Genomic DNA, 22559 nt, shown 5'->3' on the forward strand with positions numbered 1-22559 from the left:
CAGGGGAGTCCCCGGTTTTGGCTACAGACACTCTGGGGGGGGGAGGCTATCTGTCCAGAACATCTGTTTTGGGGTCAGATATGATGGATGGTACCCCCGCCAAGAAAAAGATGAAACACCAAATCTGTGTCTGCAGAGTTCAGCTCTCACATACGGCGGAGCGGAGATGGTGGACACAGAGGAGATGGAGGCAGTGGGCCACGCGAACAGATATTTTGATCCTCTGGCATATTGAGCCAAACTCTTGAAGAAGCGTTGAACAGCTTCTACTTCACTTCTCCTCCTCAGGCAGAGGATTTCACTCAAACAAGGCGCTGAATGGCCCAGTGAGATGGGAACAACTCATCAGATAAACCTCTGAACTCCAGGCTGTACAGTCTAAAAGGCTATAACCACAGAATACGTCACTGCTACATCGTGACGTCTAGTTATGTCAGTGCAGGCTCCAGTGAAGAGGACTACTGACCTGTCTGGCCAGCACCAGCAGGGTGATAAAGAAGATGAAGAGAGACACAGAGCCCATTGTCTTTAGATCCTTCAGGACTCCAGGTCTGTGGAGAAAGAGACGAGATACCAGTCATAAAATGTTAAAATTATATCCTATGGAAAAATACAGCAACAATAACAATGAATGATGATCCTACCAACACATACAGAGTCGTGTGTGTGATTTATCTTACACCTGTGCGTCACAAAGCCCCACCGTAGACCAAAAACCACAACACACCAGTGAGCCACACATTTGCACAGGTCAGCATGAACAGCATTGAGTTGGTCGGACATAAACTATCTTGGTGCCATAAATACTCACTATTGCTGAGAACAGCCTCCGAACAACACACTGTTTCCTCCTGCGCTTTGATGCTTTATGGACTGATACTTAGGTTTCTTGAAAAGCATTGAAACATATTAATACAGGGTATTTGTGACCTAGTTTATAGAACATGCATCTTCATTAGGAATTGAAAGTGCCACATACAGATTAGGGAGAACACAGACTAACAAAGTATTGGTTTGGGGCTCTCTATGGGATTAGCTGGCGTTAAGGAAATGCAATACCAGCCTCATCCTTTAATAGCACACTGTTCTGTATTTTCTATCCCTTTGCAATCGTCTACATATTCATAATGTGTAATTACTATTACTATGTGATTTCTCTTAACACATTATGGAAATCAACTTAGATTTAAAGAACATCCCATCTGCTCCTCTTTATGTCAGTTACTGTATTTGGGCGGTCATGTGAGGTGACGTGTAGACTGGTTTTAAAGCTTGCGTGTACTTAACGGCTGTGATAGATATGACATTACAATACATTTACATATCATTTGCATATATGTCCAAACTCTGAAACCCTGTTCTGAATTTACAGGGAATATTTATAAGGGACAGGTGGTGGTGACTGTGTCTTAACAAATTGCTTTAGCCATTGTTGTCTTTACAATAAAAGAGCTTAAAATCCAACACCTGAGCAGCACTGTGTCTTCAGGGAAAACTGGAGGACACAGTGAGTCGCTGTCGGAAAAAGTTAACATGGGTGATGCTTCCAACCAGTGGAAATAATCCTTGGTAAAGTAAAAGAAAGAAGTTTGATGAACTTAGCTTTGTTCTCAGCTGGTAAGTTAAAGGGATAGTTCAACATTTTGGCAAATTGGCCCATTGTCATAATCCCTATAGTTTTAGGAGTAGCTGATGTGCTGCCCCCGATGGGAACGCAGATTGGCGGTTTTGCATGAATTTACCTCGAAAAGTTGAACTATCCCTTTAACAGCTGTTAATGCTAATGATGGCTATATTGCAATAGCAAAACAACTCAATTAAAGTGACTCAAATACATTTTGAGAGTTCAGAAAAACAAAATGTTTAAAAGTGTGAAATCACATTACGGGCCCTTTGATCTTTTGGTAGTTATCATAGTTATATGTGTTGATGTGGATGTGAAGAAAATGGATCATTAAAATTGCACTTCATCATCTAGTAAGAAAATTACGTTAATTCCTTTTTATTTAGCCCTGTATAACTCCTGTATTCTGAGTGCTATCGATATCAACGTATTCTTCGCGCTGATAGATCCTAAGTGAGAATAACTAACAAAGAGAGAAACATACAGTAAGAGTGGGGAAAAAAGTGTTTTTAGTCTCTCGAGGTGCTGTGAAAACTTTACACTCAATATGTATTTTGAAACTTTTGCACTGGATTCTTCAGCAGCGACACTCCAGCTGTCAGTCAAATGTGACAAATGAATTCAGCTCCATTGACACAAACGGCTGTATCTCATTCTGCCACTCATCCTCCTCCTCTGCACTCCATCAGCAGTCATATGGGATCTTGCCACCTCAGCAATCATCTTTCCCTGAAAACCGCGCTGCAGTCTTGTTCCTGATTTTAATAGACTCTGCTCAACAGACAAGAGCCGCACGGTCAGAGGCTGCACTGACCTCAAGTCAGCCAGATAGCTGTTTCTTTCCTGCCTAGATTAGGAAGTATAGGTTGTCTACAAGGTTTGTGTGTGTGTGTGTGTGTGTGTGTGTGTGTGCAGTCTGAAAGCCACCTCTCCAGTTGCTCTGTGGGGTACGGCGCTTTGCTGAATCCATCTAGCAGAAATGCATGTGTCTGGAGGATGATGATGTTGTAGATCACCACGGCAACAAGCATCACCACCATCTTCAGCTCGTAGTTGATCCTCAGAAACACAGAGCATGACACCAGGCCCAGGATACAGCAGTAGATGAAGTACTGGAGACAGAGACAAACAACAAAGTCTTGAGTTGAGGTGATGCTCCGCTAATAAAAAATAAAAAAAGTGTTATGTGTATTGTCATGCTTTCTTCCCGCTGCTCCAACATGCTGCCGTTGCTTAGATTCACATTGTTATGTGTAATTAATTTGTATCAAGCACAGAAAAAAGAGTTTGGTAAAATTATTTCAGTAGATGTGCTGCTCTAACAGCGCTGAGTCACCTAACATATAGCTCCCAAGCAAGAAGAGGACTAGAGTTTGCATACTGTGAACAGAAAAAGCCAATATTCTTATACAACAAACACATTTATGTAATTGTTTATATAATACCAAAGAGTGAGACAGAATTGTAACAGTTTTGTCTCTCATCTAAAAGCCTTTTCTCATACACATCAGAAAAAGAAGGCCATTACACATCAATGGCACTTTTTTCCTTTGCGTTTGTGACATTTTATGTATTTTATTTAATTGCCTATTGTATTTCTATTATTTATTTATTTTCAGTTATATCTTTATTTTACTTTTATGTTTTCATTTTATTATTATTATTATTATTATTATTATTATTATTATTATTATTATTATTATTATTATTATTATTATTATTATTATTATTATTATTATTATCCGGCGTATGTAAATGTATGTGTGTATCTGTGTGTGTGCGTACATGGGTATGCACATGTTTATATAATTACTATATTTACGTGTTGTTGAATGATGATGAATGTTGTCCATCAACATCAATGCAGCTTAACACCCATTTACACCGAGACTGGCGTTACCCTAACGACTCACATGACGGCCGTTGAGTCAATGACTCAAGATGTTAACGACCCCACCGGATGGGGGAAATCCTGACGAAGCCTTTCGGGTATGTGGTGGAACGGTGGAGCGAGTCCGGACACACAGCTCTGTGAGCGTAGAGTGTGTGAGGGGACGTCGACTACCACTAAACACAGCGATGAATGAAAGCCTTTAGATTTATACGTCTGACAACCTGGCGCCACTGATGACTAAAATAAACATCTTGGCTTGACTGTTTTTTTTCTTGCTCGGTGTGAAATGACATCATCGACTTGAACCGATTTAGAACAGCGGCCACACAAAAGTTTCCTCATGAAACTTAATACAATTGTCACAGCTTGTCTCTGTGAATTGTTTTTCTTCTTTGCTATAGGGACAGAGCTGGGGAATGCGAGGGGATATTTCCCATGTTTACACCAACGTGTGATTCTCCTCACACATTGGTGTAAACATGGGAACATGGGATCAGGAACATTTCCCTGAAAGTCATTAAATCAGTACAAGCATGAAGTTCACTTTTTGCAGCTTTAAATAAATGCTAAATCGTTTTTTGAATCCGGTGGTCAGTGATTTGACATTTACATATTTCTCTTCTTTCTATCCCACACATTGTTGTTGACCTTCTCACTTACTGGCAAATAAAATTTATTTTCTCCGGTGCTTTCTTCCCGCTGCTCCAACATGCTGCCGTTGCTTAGATTCACAAGGGGAGTGATGATCACTGTGGTCACTGGGGTCTCAGGTGGAGTCGTGGTCAGGACCTCCCCCACGGATCCTCCGGGATCCTCCACGAAGAACTGACAGACGAAACAAAAAAAAAGTTTGTTTATTCATTTCAGCAAGTTGCTATTGTTTGACAGTTACAAGCCTTTTAGACAGACGTGTTACATGACATGCATCAAGTGTTTGGTCATTATTTCTCTAATTGGATCAAAGTTTTATATACTGTAATAACTCAGCTGCATCTGTATTAACAAATGATATTATATCCAAACCTTTGGTAACACTTTTTTTTGACGCCTATCTCTACTATATAACGCATTATAACCATCTTATAATGAGTTATAATGTAGTTATAGCACTGTATAACTATAGTTATAAACTCTCATAAATGATCATAATGCTTTATAACAATAATCATAACACACTATAAAGCATTTTATCATGACTTATAAGGTCAGGTATTATAATACGTTATAATTGTTAGTAACTCGCTGACAATGCCCACATGGAAAATGCATTATAAATATAGTTTTAATGTGTTATAATTGGCTTATAAACATTTACAACAAAATAGACTTTTTCGTGGATGATATTGTAATTTTGTTTTATCCCATTTAAAACAGTCACTGCATCACCTGTTTAATACCATTAGCTCTTTTAGTAAGCTATCCAGTTACAAAATTAATGAATCAAAATGTGCTATACATTTCCAAAAACAAAAAAAAACATGGAGGACAAGAAATGTATCATTTTAGCAAGTTGCTATTGTTTGACAGAACGAGCCTTTAGACAGACGTGTTACATGACATGCATCAAGTGTCCCCCCGGGCAGGAATTGAACTGTGAACGATGCGGTTATGCAGTTATGTGCCTTATCCACCAGGCCACTGGACACGCCAGAGGACAGGAGGACTCGTCTATCACTGAAATGTCACATGGCACAGAGCTGATTTACTTTACATGTGCTGAGTAAAGATTCACCCAAGAGACAAGTGACGAGTGAAGTGGGCTTTCTCTGAGCTAACTATAGCGCAGCTTCGGGCCTCTCTGTTGAGGATATTACACTAAATGTACCCTGAGCGTGTTACTGCGGTCAACGGTCAACAAGGACGAAATGACTTCATCAGTGAGGCACACATGGTGGAGACAGAAAAGCACCATGATGGTCATGAGACTTTATGACGTTTCATGCTAAATCGATGCAGCAATTACAAATGAATGCCATACCCAGCCTCAGAGAAGTAGGACCATCGACGCCTTGTTACAAAATAATATGAAGCACTGTGCTTCTGACCGTTCTGTTAATGCATTAGGCACAGGCACTGGTGAAGACCTCACAGGAAATGTTGATCTTCTGTTATTAATGTATTAAAGAGGAATATGACCAAAGCTTAAAACTCAACCCATGATTTTAACGTGCTATTTATCTTCAAAATCAACTATGTTGAATTGGTTTAAATTACCAGCGCGAACAGTGCGTGTCTCAGGGAGCACAGAGAATCAGCTGTATGATAAAGTACGACCCGCTCCAATTCAATTAATTCATCAGAAATCAAACCGCGTGCTCTGCGTGACTGCAGCTGCCACCCTGACCTGCGGGGACCGAGGACGGACTTGCTCACCATATTGAAGACAGCCATCACCAGTATGAGAGCGGTGGTCGTCATGGTGAGGACCAATCGCAGCCAGGGATTATTGGTGACGATGATGCGGGAGGAGGTGGGGAACCAGGTGAGAGAGCAGAAGGAGCCCTTCCTTCCCTGCTGAGGAGGTGAGGACACAGAGGGGATGAGTAGAAGTGGACAGACTCAGAGCAAATACAGCCCGGCTCATCTTCTGGGGCCTTTACAGTCATATTTGTTATTCATAAAGCTCAGGGCAGCTCAGTGGATTTCACTATATCTCAGAAAATATGAAGTGTGTGTGAAGTGTAGGATCAAGGCTCATCGATCTGAACCCCAGCTCTGGACTTTCATCTTTATGAAACAGTCTCAACTTTAAACATATGTTATCAGTGTGATCCTGGATATTGTGTCTCTTCCTGTTTCTATTTAAAATCTTTTTCCTTGTTGTTTGACAGTTTCCTATCAGAACAGTATGCTCATACTTTGCTGGCAGGGAACTCACACTTGGAATGAATCATTGGTTTTGTGACACTTTCTAAATGAAAGGGAAAAAAAATTAACAAGTAACGCTTATTTGCCAAACTGAGGTTTCACATGAACATGAAATGCAGATATTTCCCTCCGATTCCCACACACACACACACACACACACACACACACACACACACACACACACACACACACACACACACACACACACACACACACACACACACACACACACACACACACACACACACACACACACACACACACACACAAAGACAACTAACATCTTTCTTTGTTTTCCCTCTCTCATCTCACTTGAAAAGACATTTCCCAAGGAATGTGTTTGATCGCTCTGTGTAATGCTCTTTTCCATAGATGAACAGAGCATGTCACTGATTAACATGCTTCATTAGCGACTCAGACAAATCGATTGTATTATGTCACACTTTAGGTTAATGCCTACATTCAGTGTTGTGAAGGCTACTTCTTTATTCACACTGAAAGAAGCTGAGCTACAGCAAAGCTGACGAGCGGAGAACGCTATTGATAAGGTAAAGCTACATTCAACTACTTTGTAATGAAAATAATCAAATTGACAATAAAAATGTGGTAAAAATGATATCAAAATATAATACATAAAAATTAGATACTAGCTGAAGCTGAGTTTTTGTTCATGGGTCATAGTCAAGTCAAGTGGCCAAGCATGGCCATGATGATTCTTGATTTAGGAGATTTATCCATGAAGATAATGTTGTTGATATCTAAGCTCTTCCCACCCTTGGCTTCCGCACACACACCACACAAAGGTCAAATGCCTGCTCACGTTGAGCAGGCAATGAAAGAGAGAGAATGAGCGGTCAAATAAAAATAATAATAAAAAGAAAAAGAATTTTCAGTGGTTAGCTGCAGGGAAAATGGCATAAAGATACTATTTGAGTCACTATCCACATGAATGAATGAAAGCTACGGTAAAGTAAAGTTCTCTCACCATTTTCCATCTACACTCCCCTACACTGTGTTCTCCTTGATACTGAAACGGCCTCTCTTCCTAGTTGTGTTCCAGAACAAGCTCCATCTTAAAGGGATAGTTCAACATTTTGGCAAACTGGCCCATTGCCATAATCCCTATAGTCTTATGAGTAGGTTACCTTTAATTGTCGGTGCAAGCTATTTTTAGAACGGCGGAGCAGAGCTGCAAGCTGCTCAGAGCTATGCTACGGAGGCTAATGGGATTTCTTGGTTTCCCTCATCAAACTCATCAAATACACAATCCAACAACTCCAAAACGCTCTGGTGGACAAGTTGTGACCTGCACATTCACCACGCTGACAGACAGAGAGACTGATGCGCATTCCCGTTGGGGGTAGTTTTTCATCGAGCAGTCTCTGAATTTACCTTGAAAACAACTCATAACGTTCCGTTATTATCTCATAGCGTGGTGAATGTGCAGGTCACAACTTGTCCACGAGAGCGTTTTGGAGTTGTTGGATTGTGTATTTGATGAGTTTGATGAGGGAAATCAAGAAATCCCATTAGCCTCCATAGCGTAGCTCTGCTCTGCCGTTCTAAAAATAGCTTGCATGACAATTAAAGGTAACGAACCTACTGCTAAAACTATAGGGATTATGGCAATGGGTCAATTTTTCAAAATGTTGAACTATCCCTTTAAGGAAACCTACTGTAACCAGGTGCACGAAGCTGAAGCACACACACATTTGCTAGAACCTGCCTCTCATTAGTCAGTGGCGTGGTCTTTCACCTCTGACTGCAGCAGCTTTTATTGAGAGTAGATTGACTGTTAAATTGATGGTTAATACAACCCCATCAAATATAAGCTGTTCTTATTGAAGCCAAATCAGACTCGGGACGGAGGCAAGGTTACTGATAACCCCCAATTAATCACGAGTGACCCACTTACTCTCTTGAGAAGGAGGAAGAAGGGAAATGGGTTCTTGATGGAGCGATCATTTATTGATTGTCTATAAAACACTTGTGACAGGTAACTGTGGCGGCCCATCCCATCCTTCCACTTGTGCTGGATAACAAACAACAGCTGCAAAGCTCGCACAGTACAATGGCTGGAGCTGATACCATGTTGCAACAGCTGCAACAAAACACATGAGAGCACCTGCTCCTCAGCAAATCCAACTCTACATATCAGCTCATTGCATTGTTATTTGAATAGATAAATCGACCCCCAGTGGACACATTGATCCCAAACACAACCTCAACATAGAACCAGATGAAGCCCACACAATCTGTGCTGGCTTAGGAGATGTTTCTGTCTTGTTAGATTGTGTCGTCATAAGTATCATTAAGTGAAGAAAGTTAAATTATTGAGACAAAACCTGAGACAGTTAGTACATAAATAAGCAAAGACAAACAATATGTGTCACAAATCAAAGTCAAAGAAAGATATAAAAGAAACAAAGACATTCAAAAGATTGAATGGGCCTTGCAAAATTCAATCTTTCCTTCCTCTCACAGTAGCTTTAAAGTTGAACATTTTTATGAGAGCTGACGGTTTTATCTTGTCAGAGTTCAACACTGTCATTGTGTCCACAGGGTGCGTTTGACTTGAGTCTTGTGAGCTGCTCCATCATGTCCACGGTAAATAGACGGCATTTATGTGGCACTTTTCTAGGTCTAACGACCACTCAGAGCGTTTCTCACTACTAGTCACATTCACACTCTTTTTTTCCCTTCTTATAGTGCTTTTTCTACCATACATGCACATTAACACACAGATGATATATAAGGGACAATTTTGGGTTCATTATCTTGCCCAAGGACACTTCTACATGTAGACTGAAGGAGCTTGGATCGAACCACCAACCATCTGACCCACAGCACAGATTTGGAGAGTTGTTGAGAGGGTTATACTAAAAGTCAGACACTATTTACTCTTGTAAATGAGCTGTTTGTAAAAGATTTTCACAGGTTTTGTGTATCTATGCATAGACACACATCTATATACACATTTTTCTAACTTCATATATAGTCATTACATTGCAGGCAATTATACATGAACCTTTTAAAAGTGAAGCTCCTGACATCAACTTCTTGCAAAATGATAGTGTCATCAGAATTTACAAGACAAGTGGGGTAAGTGCATATTGAATTTCTACACAAAGGATAAAAGTGTGTGTGCCTGTGTGAGAGTGTGTGTGTGTGTGTGTGTGTGTGTGTGTGTGTGTGTGTGTGTGTGTGTGTGTGTGTGTGTGTGTGTGTGTGTGTGTGTGTGTGTGTGTGTGTGTGAGTTGTCACTGATAAAATCCATGCAAACCCACCAGAATGTGACCAGCAAAGCAAAGGAGCAGGATCAAAGCCAGCAGCAGGAATGCCAGGCCGAAGGAGATCCCCAGCACAGCAGTTCTGCAACACACACACACACACACATACATATATGCACACACACATTACTCTAAACCCTCCTGGCACCTCTCGGCCCTCTGCAGCACCATCAAGGGAAATAAACGTAATGAAGGTCTTAATGTATTCTACCTCAGACCTGCAATCCATTTACATTGAGTAAGCATAACAGTGGACAGAGAGTGTGTGTGTCAGGATGAAGTTACATTCATGTATCAGTTTTTCTAGGGAGGAACACAACACATCTGATTTAATGATCCGTGCCATAAAGCAGATGATGTCACGTCTAAATGTGCAGCGAGATGCTGCGACAAAACGAGCAAAGATAAAGAGAGAGAGAGAGAGAGAGAGAGAGAGAGAGAGAGAGAGAGAGAGAGAGAGAGAGAGAGAGAGAGAGACAGAGAGAGAGAGAGAGAGAGAGAGAGAGAGAGAGAGAGAGGGGAAGTGAATGAGAAAATCAATGGCCTCTCAGATGCTGAATTACACCTTTGGCTCTCACAAGCCGTAAATTAGCATGACCGTGAATTTCTCTCCTCGCTGCTAAAGAGACGCCACACTTTGATTCACCTGATCTATAATCACTAGCAGACATGGTGCCCTTTCATCTCCATCTGCTTTTTAGCATTCTGCCTCTTGCTCCCCTGCCTCTTTCATTTCAGCGTGGTCTTGTTGATGAGACAGCTGGCGTCAAATGGCTTTTTAACATCAACCCCGCTGCCACAGATGGAGTTTGCTGACGTGGCGGGGTGGGGGGTGGGGGGGGTCGGGGGGGGCAGACTTACTTGGGCAAGACGAGGACCTGCACAATGAATATACAGCAGAATATGAGGCAGGCGCAGGTGACGTAGTACTTGAAGGCTGGTAATGTTGTGGATCTGTACTGTTGAGAGAAAAAGAAGGAAGAACAATTGGGAACGATATTATGAAGCTACAGCGAAACAGACCAGAGTCAACAATAAAAGTGAACCCACCAAGGTGTAAAAATACTTCTGTGTAGATTATATAAAGTATGATGCATAAAAAAAAAAGAAAGTTTGTGACTGTGTTAGCATAAAAATGTGTAGTGGGCAACTGTTTCCTGTGCACTGCAGGTTGCCCAGGCCCTTAATGACTTTGTTTCCCTGATACCTACACAAGTCGATTGATTTGTCCCCTGGTGAACATGCTGCTTGGTGTTTTGTATGCGTTCGCCTACCTCTTTCTCCAGAGCTTTGTTGTGAAAGAACAATGAGATCCTCTGGATGTCCTCAGACTTCAGCCACTGTCTGGAGACACAAGTGAAAGAGACAGATTCAGACAGAGCCGTAACAAACGCAGATCCTTGAACTGAATGTGAACATGACAACCTTTTTGTTTTTATTTGCTCAGTTCAGATCAAAGCTGCTTTATGGTGAAAGTAAACTTTCCTCATTTCATTTAATGATTTGCATCTCTGCATCAACCTCATCTGTTGAATCACATGTTCTGTTCTCTTTGTGCTGCCATTCGTTTTTCAGGCGGTCCTTGTTTGATAACCAGTTTGCGGTCACTGAGCCTCAGTAGTTGGTCTGGATCTGCCTCTGTCTTACGTCTCTGACAGTTAAGAGATATTCTACAGATTCATTACACTGTGCAGTAATTGGGTTTAGTCTGACTGGTGTTTGGAGTTTCAGAGGGGGCAGTTAGTCTTGGCGCCAGTTGGCATAAGGGACTGTTTGGTTCAGCTCCTGGGTTTGGAGGACTTAGGAGTGGAGGGTGTCTGGGGTGCTGGATTTAAGGAGCTTAAAAAAGCAGCGAGAGCTCTCTCTTACATGTTAATCATCAGTGAGTATCTGCTGGAGAGGCAGAACCGCTGTAGGTGTTTGCCTTTGTATGTGTAAAATCAATCAGCACAGCTCTGCAAGTAGAGATTCTGCCAGCTGTTTATCAAAGCTACGACGACTGACTGGATGGGACTCAAATTTGAAAGTTATCTCCTAATTGCATTGCATTTTTATTTTAGTGTGTTACGCTTTAATTTAATTTAAACTTTCTGGTTTTATTAAATGACAACACTTGTTTTTTCAGTGAATAAAGCCACAGAGTGTTTCCCTGCTTCATAAATAACAAGATATTGTACATGGTAATAGGCCCAGTGAAACAGTCCTTGGTTAAATGAAAATGAAAATATTGTGCACCTCCTGTTTCTTGAGTAAAATCGAGCAGCAGTCTTCGAAGCTTCTTTGAATGACCACTAGAAGCTGGCTCCAAATGTGACTCCCATGTTAAAATGACCAGATTTACAGTAGAAATAAACACGTTTACAAATAGCTAACGTCCTCATTCATGACAACTCTATAGGAGGTAGATTTTTACATAACGGTGCGGTCGGATATCGGAACATATTCTTGATGTTGCGTTCATGTGAAATCGGGCAGACGTCAGACAGACAACAGACGCTGCATGTAACAGGATAAACAAGCGTCTATGTAAACAAGTGGTCCGCCAGCACGAGGCAAAACAATACAGGAGTGACAATATGTTGTCATGGTGATGTCGTATTGTTTACCTGACCCACGTTTTACCGGCTTTCTCTTGTGGAGTAAAATGACATCCGGTTGGTTTGCCGACGGCCGTCTGCCTGACTGCACCTGAATGCAACATCAGCGCCTCCGTCCTTCCTCACACTACACAGTGGTGACAGTTTTAACAGGCGCTACCTGGAAAACTTTCTCCCCGAGCCGACAGCTCCGCTGAGTTTCCGTGGTTACCTACGGTCACGCTGCCACTGAACAAAAAAAATGGCGATGCGACATGGCAGCCAAGGTTCGGTGTGCCCCCCCCTGTATCCTTGTAACGACTTGTAACAACTCATTCTAAGGTACGAGAAAGCTTTCATTTGTATGCGGGTGTGATTTGACTTTATTGAAATACGTATTTATGAAAGCAATATTTGATGTTTGCTAATAAAAAGCCAAATAAGTTACATACTGGGGCTTTAAGGCTTAAAGTTATGTGTCATCAAGTGTGTGCTGCTTTGAGTGACAGGTGGAATAGAGTATTACATACATTTTTCACAAAACCACCACGCACCAAAGTGTCAGCTCCATGCATGCGCTTCCTCTTTGTCCATTTTTGGGAGAGTCAGGTACTGCCAAGATGGCAACAGTGTAGCAGCCCACTCTGAGCATTGAAACTTGTTTGAAATCAATGGGTGATGTCACATAAGCTGCATCTTTATTCACAGTCCATGTGCAAAACATGAATTGTAACACCAAAGATTAAAGAAAGTACTGTTAACGAGTTGGTTTATTGATTAAACACTAGATTATGTTCCTCATGCTTTTCTCTTTGCAGCTCAAAACACAGACTCTGAACCACATCACGTCCTTTTACTACAGTAACTTACATTTGTATTTGACTGAGAGGTTTCTGTGAGCCTTCATGGTTCAGTGTGTAATAGCTAAATGAATTCCTGAAGTTGTGTCCTCTGAGATTTGGTGTTTGTGCCGCTCCTGTGACTGAGCAGGACTTGCGTAAAGTGATGCAGAAACAGAATGAGCAGCACATATGACTCTTACTTCTGCGAGTTGATGCCGTCGATGGTGCGAATCATTCGCTCATTGAGTTCCTCCTCAAACCTCCTCCTCTGAGATTTGGACCTGCAGTCACAGGAAAGACGGAGGCAGATTATGAGCTCTTAACAAAGCCGGAGGAGAGTGATTACATGTATCACCATTAATTATTCAGCAGGGAGCTCACCTTTCTCGTCGCTGGAAGTGGTACTGCCCCATTGGGACATCCTGAAACAGGAGTCAGGCCATTGATTAATTGATAACTGACAACTGTATCTGTGTGTGTGCGGTTGTGTACGAGAGATGAGCTGAAGACTGTACTCACGGTGGTGTTGATCATGCCGTTGTCCGTGGTCATGCTGTCTCGATGGTGGAGGTTGGCGAAGGGTTTGGCAGCTCCCCAGGACTCCAGGTAGCGGGTCATCCTGACAGACGCCCTCATCTTCCCGCCATCCAGAGACGGACGAGAGCGCACACCCAGCAGAGGGCTGTGCCTCTCAGTCTGACAAAACCAAGACAACAGGGGATCATTAACATTATGCTTTACATTATGTTTAAATGGACCAATAATGCTGCATCTTTTCCTATTGTTTTCAATGATTTTTTCTTGGTCGCAAATTCCACCATTCACTCATACCCAACCACACAAGCTAAACACATTCATCGTAAATTCTCCCGTACAACATCAGGTCAGTGCAGTATTAAGTTCAGAGGTCCTTCAATCTGGAATTTAAAACCAACAAATAGCACGTCCATCTCAGTGCTTAAATGTAGACTTAAACATCTTCTACTAAATGACTGATTTTATACACTGTATGTTACTGCTGGAGTGAATTGTTTTTTGTTTTATTTTAACTTCGTTGTTATTAAAAAAAGTTTCCATTATTGATATTACTGATAGTATTATTGTATTATATTGATATATGGTATTGATATTACACCGTTATTATCAAGATGTTTATCGTTTCTACTGTCATCATTTAGTACATATTTTTTGTTGTTGTTTTTTCTTCTTTGTTATGTTCGTTTAACTGTGAATTTCCTGAGCTGAGGCCATGTATAGGCTCTTTGGGTCTTGTCTCGGGTTGCACCTGTTGTAACTCCTGTCACTCTGCCAGGGATTTTTAATCTGTCTTTTTTTTTTTTTTGGTGCAAACAAATAAACTAAACTTTGCAGTGATTTTGGCGTCAGTAACTGTAAAAATGTGCCAAACCCCTCTGTGTGAATCATCTTCATACCATGTTTTAAAAATGAAATGTTGTGCATGTAGAATAAACACCAGTTGATTCCTTTTCATGACAGAGAGACTATAAATTTCCATCCCAACCATATTACAGTGGTACTTATTTGATGTAGTGTTGTGTGAGGTATTCATCTCAGTGCGTTATCGATAGTGAATCTAGATCAGTGCTCTGTCAGGAGGAATGTGCTGCAGGGGACGGGATCATCCACAAAAATGTGTTTCAGCCAAAATGCCAAAAACAAAAAAAAAGCCAACATCACCCCAAGTCCTCGTTATGTTTTGAATATTTCATCACTTTATCTTGATGTGAAACAGGCCTTTGCTTTGGAAGTACATTTTGACAACTGTTGGAATTACAGTATTCCTCTGCACGAGCACATCTAGTCACGTCAGTTTTCATCTATATAACAGCAAATCACCCTGGAGGTTGTATAGCAGCTGCAGCGCACACTGGATCACACGGAAAGAGCTCAGCAGAGACATGCTTGTGTGTGGGATTACTCTGATTCAATGGTTGAAATAAATGTTACCATGTTTTTGTAAGATAAAGTGGTGAAAATATTGAAAATAAAGTGTCACCTGATATTGGATTATTTGTGTGGGCATGTTTTAAGTGGCTAAAACATGTTTTTGGAGATCACCTATGGTTTAGCTCCTGCTGCTTCTCTGAACTGGCAGAGCACATAATGACTATAGATACCTGACACCACCCTACGTCCAGTAATCCTAAGTATCACTATCGATAATGTGAATAATATAAACAACACATAAAAACCCTTCAATTCTGAAAAAAAGGTGAAATGCTCCCACCACCCACTGCAACTTGTGTGCGGTGGACGTTGACACGTTTACCCAGCAGGTGCGGGGTGAAAAGGACGAGGTGGGTGCTTTGTGAACGGCGATCAAACGACAGCTCTTGACTTGTGTAACCTTCCGCTCAGTGTTTTTGAGCCACTTAAAACACTTCTAGTCAAGAATGATGTAGTTCTCCTTTTCTTTCCTTTTTTTTTTTTTTTTTGCGGCTGGTGTGCCAAGTCCCTCTTACAAACTGCACACCACTTTACTGTTGAAACAAATGTTGCTGCACTGTAGAGACATAAACCGGCCAGAGTGAAAGTTTTTCTCCCCCCCTCTAGTATATTTGCCTGAATGGAGAGGGTATTTCATGGCTTTCATGGGCAGAATCATGGTGAGGTGACAGGCCCCATACCTCTGGTGATCTACTTTCATTTCAAACGGAGACAGGTACACGGCACAAAAGCCGGCGAGAACTGAAATAGGCAACGGCTGTGTTCATTTTCAGCGGGGTGCGCCGTACAGCTCTGACAGTGACAATCAATGACAATGACAGCGGAGATGACACCTCCTGTGATCCATGCTCCACATTTGGCCTTGATCCATTCGGGGCTTCTTGAAAATGTCACCGGAACCCACAGCCTTTTTACAACCTAGGATAGGATATTGGAAAACTATCTCCATTAACGTAAATAAAGCTCACAGAGCTAGGACTTTAACATCACCGTGGAGACGTGACGTCCGATTACGCCTGGAGGCTCCAGTTACTGTAGACCTAAAACTGCTGGTTTGCTTCATTACTGTGGAGCTGCATGGAACAACAGTAAATTAGCCCTCTCAAGCGTTGCTACCCTGCATTTATAAATAGCGCACTAGAAAAAGTTAATGAAAAATATGCAAACAGTGTAAGTACCAAACTCCCATGACATGCACAGCAGTAAACAGAAAGCCTGTTAAATAGGCAGCTGATAACACACAGCCTGAACTGTTGCCAAAATAACTTCTCATTTCCAAACTGAAGCACAGCTGGTGCAGTTTCAACAAATACTGCGATAAAGGATGTTGAAATATATTCATTTTTACAGCTTTAATCCTTTTTTCTGACATCCAGAACAGTTTCATAGAACTCCTGATCAATCACGTCCTTTTTTTCACGTCTGTGTTTGAGACGTAAAAAACTATATTCATATTAATCTTCTGATCTTCATGCAAACTGTTAAGGCCTTAAGCTCCTTGGCTCATGTTCCCCTTCATCATTATAAACAGTGGGTTTTGTTTCAAAACCGAATTTGTTATCACATGTTGATGTCCCTGTGTTTTCTGTATCTTTGATTTAATTGAAGTTACTATTGATTAGTATGTAGGTGTAGAGTTATTCTTCAGTTTGGCCTTTTATCTGCTTCATCTACATACTATAATTTTGATTATTGCAGTTTTTGTTGAGATTAGCAAACAATGTACGGAAGCTAATGGGGATTAAAATAAAGAAATAAACCACATGGGGACTCCTTTGAAATGTTCTGTGAAACTGTTGTTTCAGTTTGTTAAACATCTGATAAACCGTTCTGTTTTTTAAATATGTTTACTCTGTTTGAAGTCAGGCGATGACTTCATGTGGAAGCTAAAGGTCCCTGGTTTAATCTCTTTGGAGATGAATCAGAGGATGAAAACATGAAGCCTAAAAGGAGCCAAAGGAGCAGATTTGGAGGAGTTGGAGCTGAAAAGACACCGCGGCTTTCTGCGACACTGATGGCAATTCCAAAAGAGGCACTGGACAGCGTGAAGGCCTTAATTCTTCAGAGATGAGATGGCACAGTTGCACTGAGACTCCTTACATCTATGAGGAAAGCAGACAGTGAACACAGGACGTCTTGAACAGGAAAAGGGAAGGTCTTTCTCTCTCTCTGCAGATATTTACGGGGGTGGGAGAATCTTGGCCAAGTTATGAAGGGATTGGGAAAGCAGGACTGTGAAGCATGGTTTTTCACAGACTGGATGCCAACAGTATATTCTATATAGAGGTGTCCTCAGCAGAAAGTTCACATCTCTTAGATGTCCTGAAGCGGTCCTTAGACGGGAGCTAAACAAGGTCTCCAGCAGACTTCACTTCAAACGTCTCCTCTGAGTGGAGAGAACGACTAAACGCTGGTCTTCGACTTGACATTGTCAGAATTGTTCAGCTGCACCTCTGAGCTCTTTACTTGTGGTGTTTTTCTGTGGAAAGGAAACCTGACTGTGACCGGTGCACCAAGTGTTGGTGTTGTCCATGGTGCTGAAAGTCAGCCCTCAGCATGCTGCACTCTGACTCGTCCAAATGAACTTTTACTATTAACCAAAACACATAAATTATTACTGTATGTGAGTATTCAGACTGGATCGTGACTGATGACACATACACTGGATAATGTTACGTGAAGTGAATACAATGATTTTTTGTTTCTCCATAACGTCAACACTTAATCCACTAATAAAAGCAAGTTAGCTGCTACTACTGTTGTCAGGTAATACACATCCATAGCTCTGTCTGGCTCTAAGTCTATCAACAACCACTGAATATAACTGATGTTACATTTTAAGCAGCCAATACCTGCTAAGCATCAGCATGTAACCATTGTTATTGTGAGCATGCCAGCATATTAATATTAGATTTAGTGTCACAGAACTGTTCACATGACTGTAAACTCCTGTGGTTCATTTAGCTTCAGAATTCGGGGGATTTTTGTGCTGCAGAAACGTCCAGTTTCAATCTAGACAGAAATCTAAATCGCTTAAGTCAAGATATTATACACAGGGTAGACATGTAGTATTTTGTCTGTGAATTGATACTTCACATTTTCTAAAGTCAGTAGACAAAGTAAGAAGACACATTATCACTGTCAGAGACCGGAGAGTTTAACAGTCAGCTTTGACCTGACAGTGACACTGTAGTGAACTGGTCAGGCAATTTTCCCATTTTCACTATGTTTCTGGCCTCAGGTACATTAACGTATTGCACAGTTAATGCCACCAGAGGCACAAATAACTTCTGTCAATATTTGTTTGTGTTCTGTCAAGTTTGATGAAAGCCCACCCAGTTTGGATTTACTGTACTGGTTTAACTGGGATACATCATAGCTTCAGATGTCATTGTGTTCACCCTCTGTACTATTAATGTGTCATCTTTTAAATGCTGATGTATTGTATATATGATTTCAAAAGCCTGCCTGGAACGCAGCATTAGCGAAAACGACCGGACCACTTACTTCTGCTTTAAGGGACTGAAAAATATGTTTGTTTGTTTTTCAGCATTTCCGCTTTATTTGATAGAGATAGTCCAGAGTAAGAGGAAAACCAGGGAGAAGAAAGAGAGAGAGAGAGAGAGAGAGAGGGGGGGGGGGGGGGATGACACACAGCAGGAGGCCCCAGTCACATTTGAACCACAGCCACTGTAGTAAGGACTCAAGCTTGTTAGTTGTACAGTGGTACACACTTGATCATGTGAGCTGCTAGTTGGCTGCTGTCGTCCATCTAATAGTGGGAATGACATTTCATACTGACAGACAGCCACTTTAAAATATATAAAGTGAAAACAGCAAAATAAAGGAAAGCAGCTGAGGCCACTAGATAACAGTTTAGAGCAATTCAGAGCAGAAGTGATGAAAGAAAAACTACAGTAAATGAAGGGTTAGACTAATTACAGTGCTTTCCGACTGTGTGCTTGAATGTATGGAGCTGTGCCGGCGAAAGCCTCTCACCTTGGGGTTGATGACCAGGTAGGTGACCACCCCATGTTCCTTCAGGTAGCAGTCTCTGCTCTGTCCGTCTCCGGGCTCCACCTTGTACGAGCCCTTCAGATGCTCCAGCGTCACTGACGAGATGTGGACCCTCCTGCGGATAAATGGACAGATGATGAGAGGTTAAGAGCTTGCGTCATTGCGCCATTAACGGCCCTATCGAACGCGTTATTTATTTCCCCAGCTTCATAACGACTCTAACCTGCGATTCTCCCTTTTCAGGTTTGATTGTTAGACCTGGACAGAGATGGAAATGTGTTTTTTTTCCCCCTTCCAGCTGCCATGTTTTTCAGATGCCTTTCAACGGGTATAGGAGGAAACAAACCATTAGCAGCCCAGCAAGAGAACGTGGTGGCACTGGAGAGCTTAGTTTCAGTGCTGCACACATATAACCAGCAGCCAATTTCCCCAGGCTTGTTACACAGCTAGGATGGCGGACCTAATGGCTTCATAACACATGTAGAGCTGAATGGTCTAATGAGGTGGCTTTAATTGACTTAACCACTATAACAGAATTAGAGCAGACATATCCCATACATACTCCATGTCTGTATATGTCTACACCCGTCTCAACGAAAACAAGTAGAAACTGTGTGTAAATGTAATATTTTTTCAGTTGTGTCTTGGTTGTGCTTGGATCACATCAATAGGCTCTGATGTGTCTATCGTTATATTTGGTTTCAGGGAGTGGCTTACTGTGGTTTAGTCAACATTAGAAAATAAAGTTTCTTTTAATACACTGATATTGATATCACTGTAAAGGGGAACTATGCTATAGGTCTGGTCACTTTTCCACAGTTTTCTCCTCCGGGCCATGTGCATTTGTTTTCAACGTCGCCGGCGAGAAATCAATCAATAGAGCGGTACATAACATTATATACGATGTTGCAACGTGTATATTTGTGTAGTCTTATCTGTCATAAACAAAAAATGACGGTTTACGGGGCGTGTTTGTGTTGTGGTATGCAGAGATGAAAGCTGGGACACCAGGGCGATGGCAATGATTTTGTGAAGTTGTTTTTCAGCCAAGAGACGCTAGGTGGAAGGCAGAGAGCCTCCATTCTTCCTCATAACAAGTTACATGTAATTTATTAAACCATCACAATAACTCCAAAGCTGTTTAATTAAGGTAAAATGTAGCATAGTTAAGCTAAACAATCCTGCATATTTCCTCTTTAATATCATTTTAGGCTCAATGGATCAATCTGTATCTTTTATTCCTGCTGCCATCAGGATGCACAACGCAGTTTGTTAGGCCATGCACTTTAACTTTTATTGAATTTATATATCATTTTAAGGTCTTATCTATTTTGTCACATGTTTTTGTTAGCTACTGTACTGGAGAACTTGAATTTCCCTCCAGGTGGATGAATTAAGTATTTTTCTATTCTATTCTATTATGTATCAGTACCTGATCAGTTGCACTGGCCCTATGTGGTTCTGTTCAGGGTGAAATCCTCTGCACCAGCCTCCTTGAGGTACTGACTCTGTGCCGAAACTCCACATAATGATGCTTGTGTATAGCTGACCACTAAGACCTGCTCACATCTACTTTAGGCCACACGGAGCTGCAGCGGAACAGATGGAAACCCACTGACTTGCTAAAGTGCAATCCAGCACTGATCAGTGAGCGAGCAGGAGGTCTTAGTGAACCACACAAGAAGCTTTAGGAATTGACTAACTAAACCTGGCAACCCTGCAGGGGTTTACAAAGCAGCACCAAGAGTGAGGTCACACTTTCTACGTGTCGGTTATATCTCACCCTGGCACTCCTCCTGCCTCCATGTGATTGGCCAACGTGACATCATGTGACCACACGTCGTACTGCCACTTGCGGAGTCCAATCACGCCACAGAGGACGTTCCCAGAATGAACTCCAACGCGCATATTGATGTCGACTCCAGTGGCATCTCGGACCTTCCTGCGGAGAGAGAGGGCAGAGGAAGAGATCTTTAAATTCAAACTGAAACTTTATTTTCCCACTGAGTGTTCGGTGACTCATTATTTAACAAGATAAGGAGCAGGAAAGGACGTCTGCTTCTGTTTGCAACTTACACAAGACGGAGCTTTAGGAGGAAAGCTAATGTGTGGTTGTCTGTGGCTGTGGAGATGTTGCTTTGTGTAAAAAGAAGCGAGTGACAGGATGGAAAAGTTATCTATCCACATACGTAGATGGGGAAATAATGATGAACTGATCCAACACAGCCAGAAAACACTAGAAGACTTTTTAGTCTACAGTCTGACTCATATATAAAGAAAATGTGTCATTAAGTTGCTGAATTCTTTGTTTCACCTGTGAGATTGGATAAAAACTAAACTTGGAATATCACAGGGTCAGACTTTGCAAGACTAGATTCCTTTGAGATTTCCCATCATGCTCTGGGTGGAAGTTCACAGGAAAAATGTGTTTGCTCTTAGTTTAGTTTAGTTTAATAAGTTTATTTGTATCAGGGATGTACAAAATAACATTAGTCTCGAGATGAGAAGAGATGCCTTGTACCGGATTTAGCTTACTAGCTATTTTCCATCCTCTTAAATAATAACAAAATTAAAATACTATCACTAATACTGCAACTACTACTACTACTAATATTAATAATTACAGTATAATGACAACAGTGGAAAAAAACATCCATGGACATCTGCATGAGCTGAGACTAAAACCAATATTGAAGAGGTTTGATTTTCATCTCACCAACAGGATGAAAACTACACTGAGCTGAATCACAGGGAGTGATTGGAGTAATTCAGTGTTCCCACTCGTTTCCTGAAATCATTGTCCAGGACATTTTCAGCTGCTTCAGTCTGACAGACTAATGTCACACCATACACGAATACATTCCTTGTCCCATTTGTTTGTTTCTGTGTTTATTTCTCTCTCAGCCCCAGACGTTTGTTTTAAAGATGTGCAACTACTGAAAAACTGTAGGCCTATATCAAATGCAAATCACTGACACAGGGGAAACAAAAAAACAAAACCAACATAATAAAACTCATAATAAATGTATAAAAAATCTAGCATTTCTGATATGTTTACTTTTATGGAAGTAATTCTTGGTGAGTCAGGTGGATTTAGCACATTGGTATTACTTTTGTAAAGCAGCAGGGTTCTGTCTTTGATACTTTCTAGACTGCCATTACAGATGCTGCTGATTCCCCAAATGGTTCAGTGTTTCCTCCACAATCTAATTCCGGTCAGGACGGAATACCCACTACAACAGCACCGAGAGTCAGACTCTGCTTCATCATGTCAGAGGTGTACAACATCGGAGGTGGATGGCATCTTTAATCTGATTGTGATTAAAGGTCAGTTTATAATGGTCCATAAAACTAGTGTGAGTGTGTGTGTTTATGTGTGTTTGTGTGTGTGTTGAGGCATGAGTGAAAGACATTGAAAGTAGAGTGGGGGGCAGCTGTGAGAATATTTTTTCATTTGTTTGAACATTTTCTATTTGTTCA

General features: G+C 41.3%; 1 protein-coding gene across 3 annotated transcripts in view; it reads right to left on the minus strand.

Annotated features, from left to right (window-relative positions):
* Positions 1-22559, minus strand: part of adcy2b (adenylate cyclase 2b (brain)) — a 56615-nt gene that overhangs the window by 7338 nt on the left and 26718 nt on the right. For 2 of the 3 annotated variants that reach the window (XM_083982536.1, XM_083982538.1), the window contains exons 8-19: positions 20863-21021; positions 19062-19194; positions 13614-13790; positions 13476-13516; positions 13295-13375; positions 10951-11020; positions 10538-10635; positions 9674-9758; positions 5892-6032; positions 4179-4343; positions 2552-2736; positions 467-551 (exon numbers count right to left, since the gene is read on the minus strand). In XM_083982536.1, coding sequence (XP_083838662.1) covers positions 467-551; positions 2552-2736; positions 4179-4343; positions 5892-6032; positions 9674-9758; positions 10538-10635; positions 10951-11020; positions 13295-13375; positions 13476-13516; positions 13614-13790; positions 19062-19194; positions 20863-21021 — 1420 coding nt within the window. The remainder of the gene's footprint in view (positions 1-466; positions 552-2551; positions 2737-4178; positions 4344-5891; positions 6033-9673; positions 9759-10537; positions 10636-10950; positions 11021-13294; positions 13376-13475; positions 13517-13613; positions 13791-19061; positions 19195-20862; positions 21022-22559) is intronic. The other variant, XM_083982537.1, reaches the window with a different exon arrangement.

The sequence above is a fragment of the Trachurus trachurus genome (genome assembly GCF_905171665.1).
Source record: "Trachurus trachurus genome assembly, chromosome: 11".
In the NCBI taxonomy this organism is placed as follows: Eukaryota; Metazoa; Chordata; class Actinopteri; order Carangiformes; family Carangidae; genus Trachurus; species Trachurus trachurus.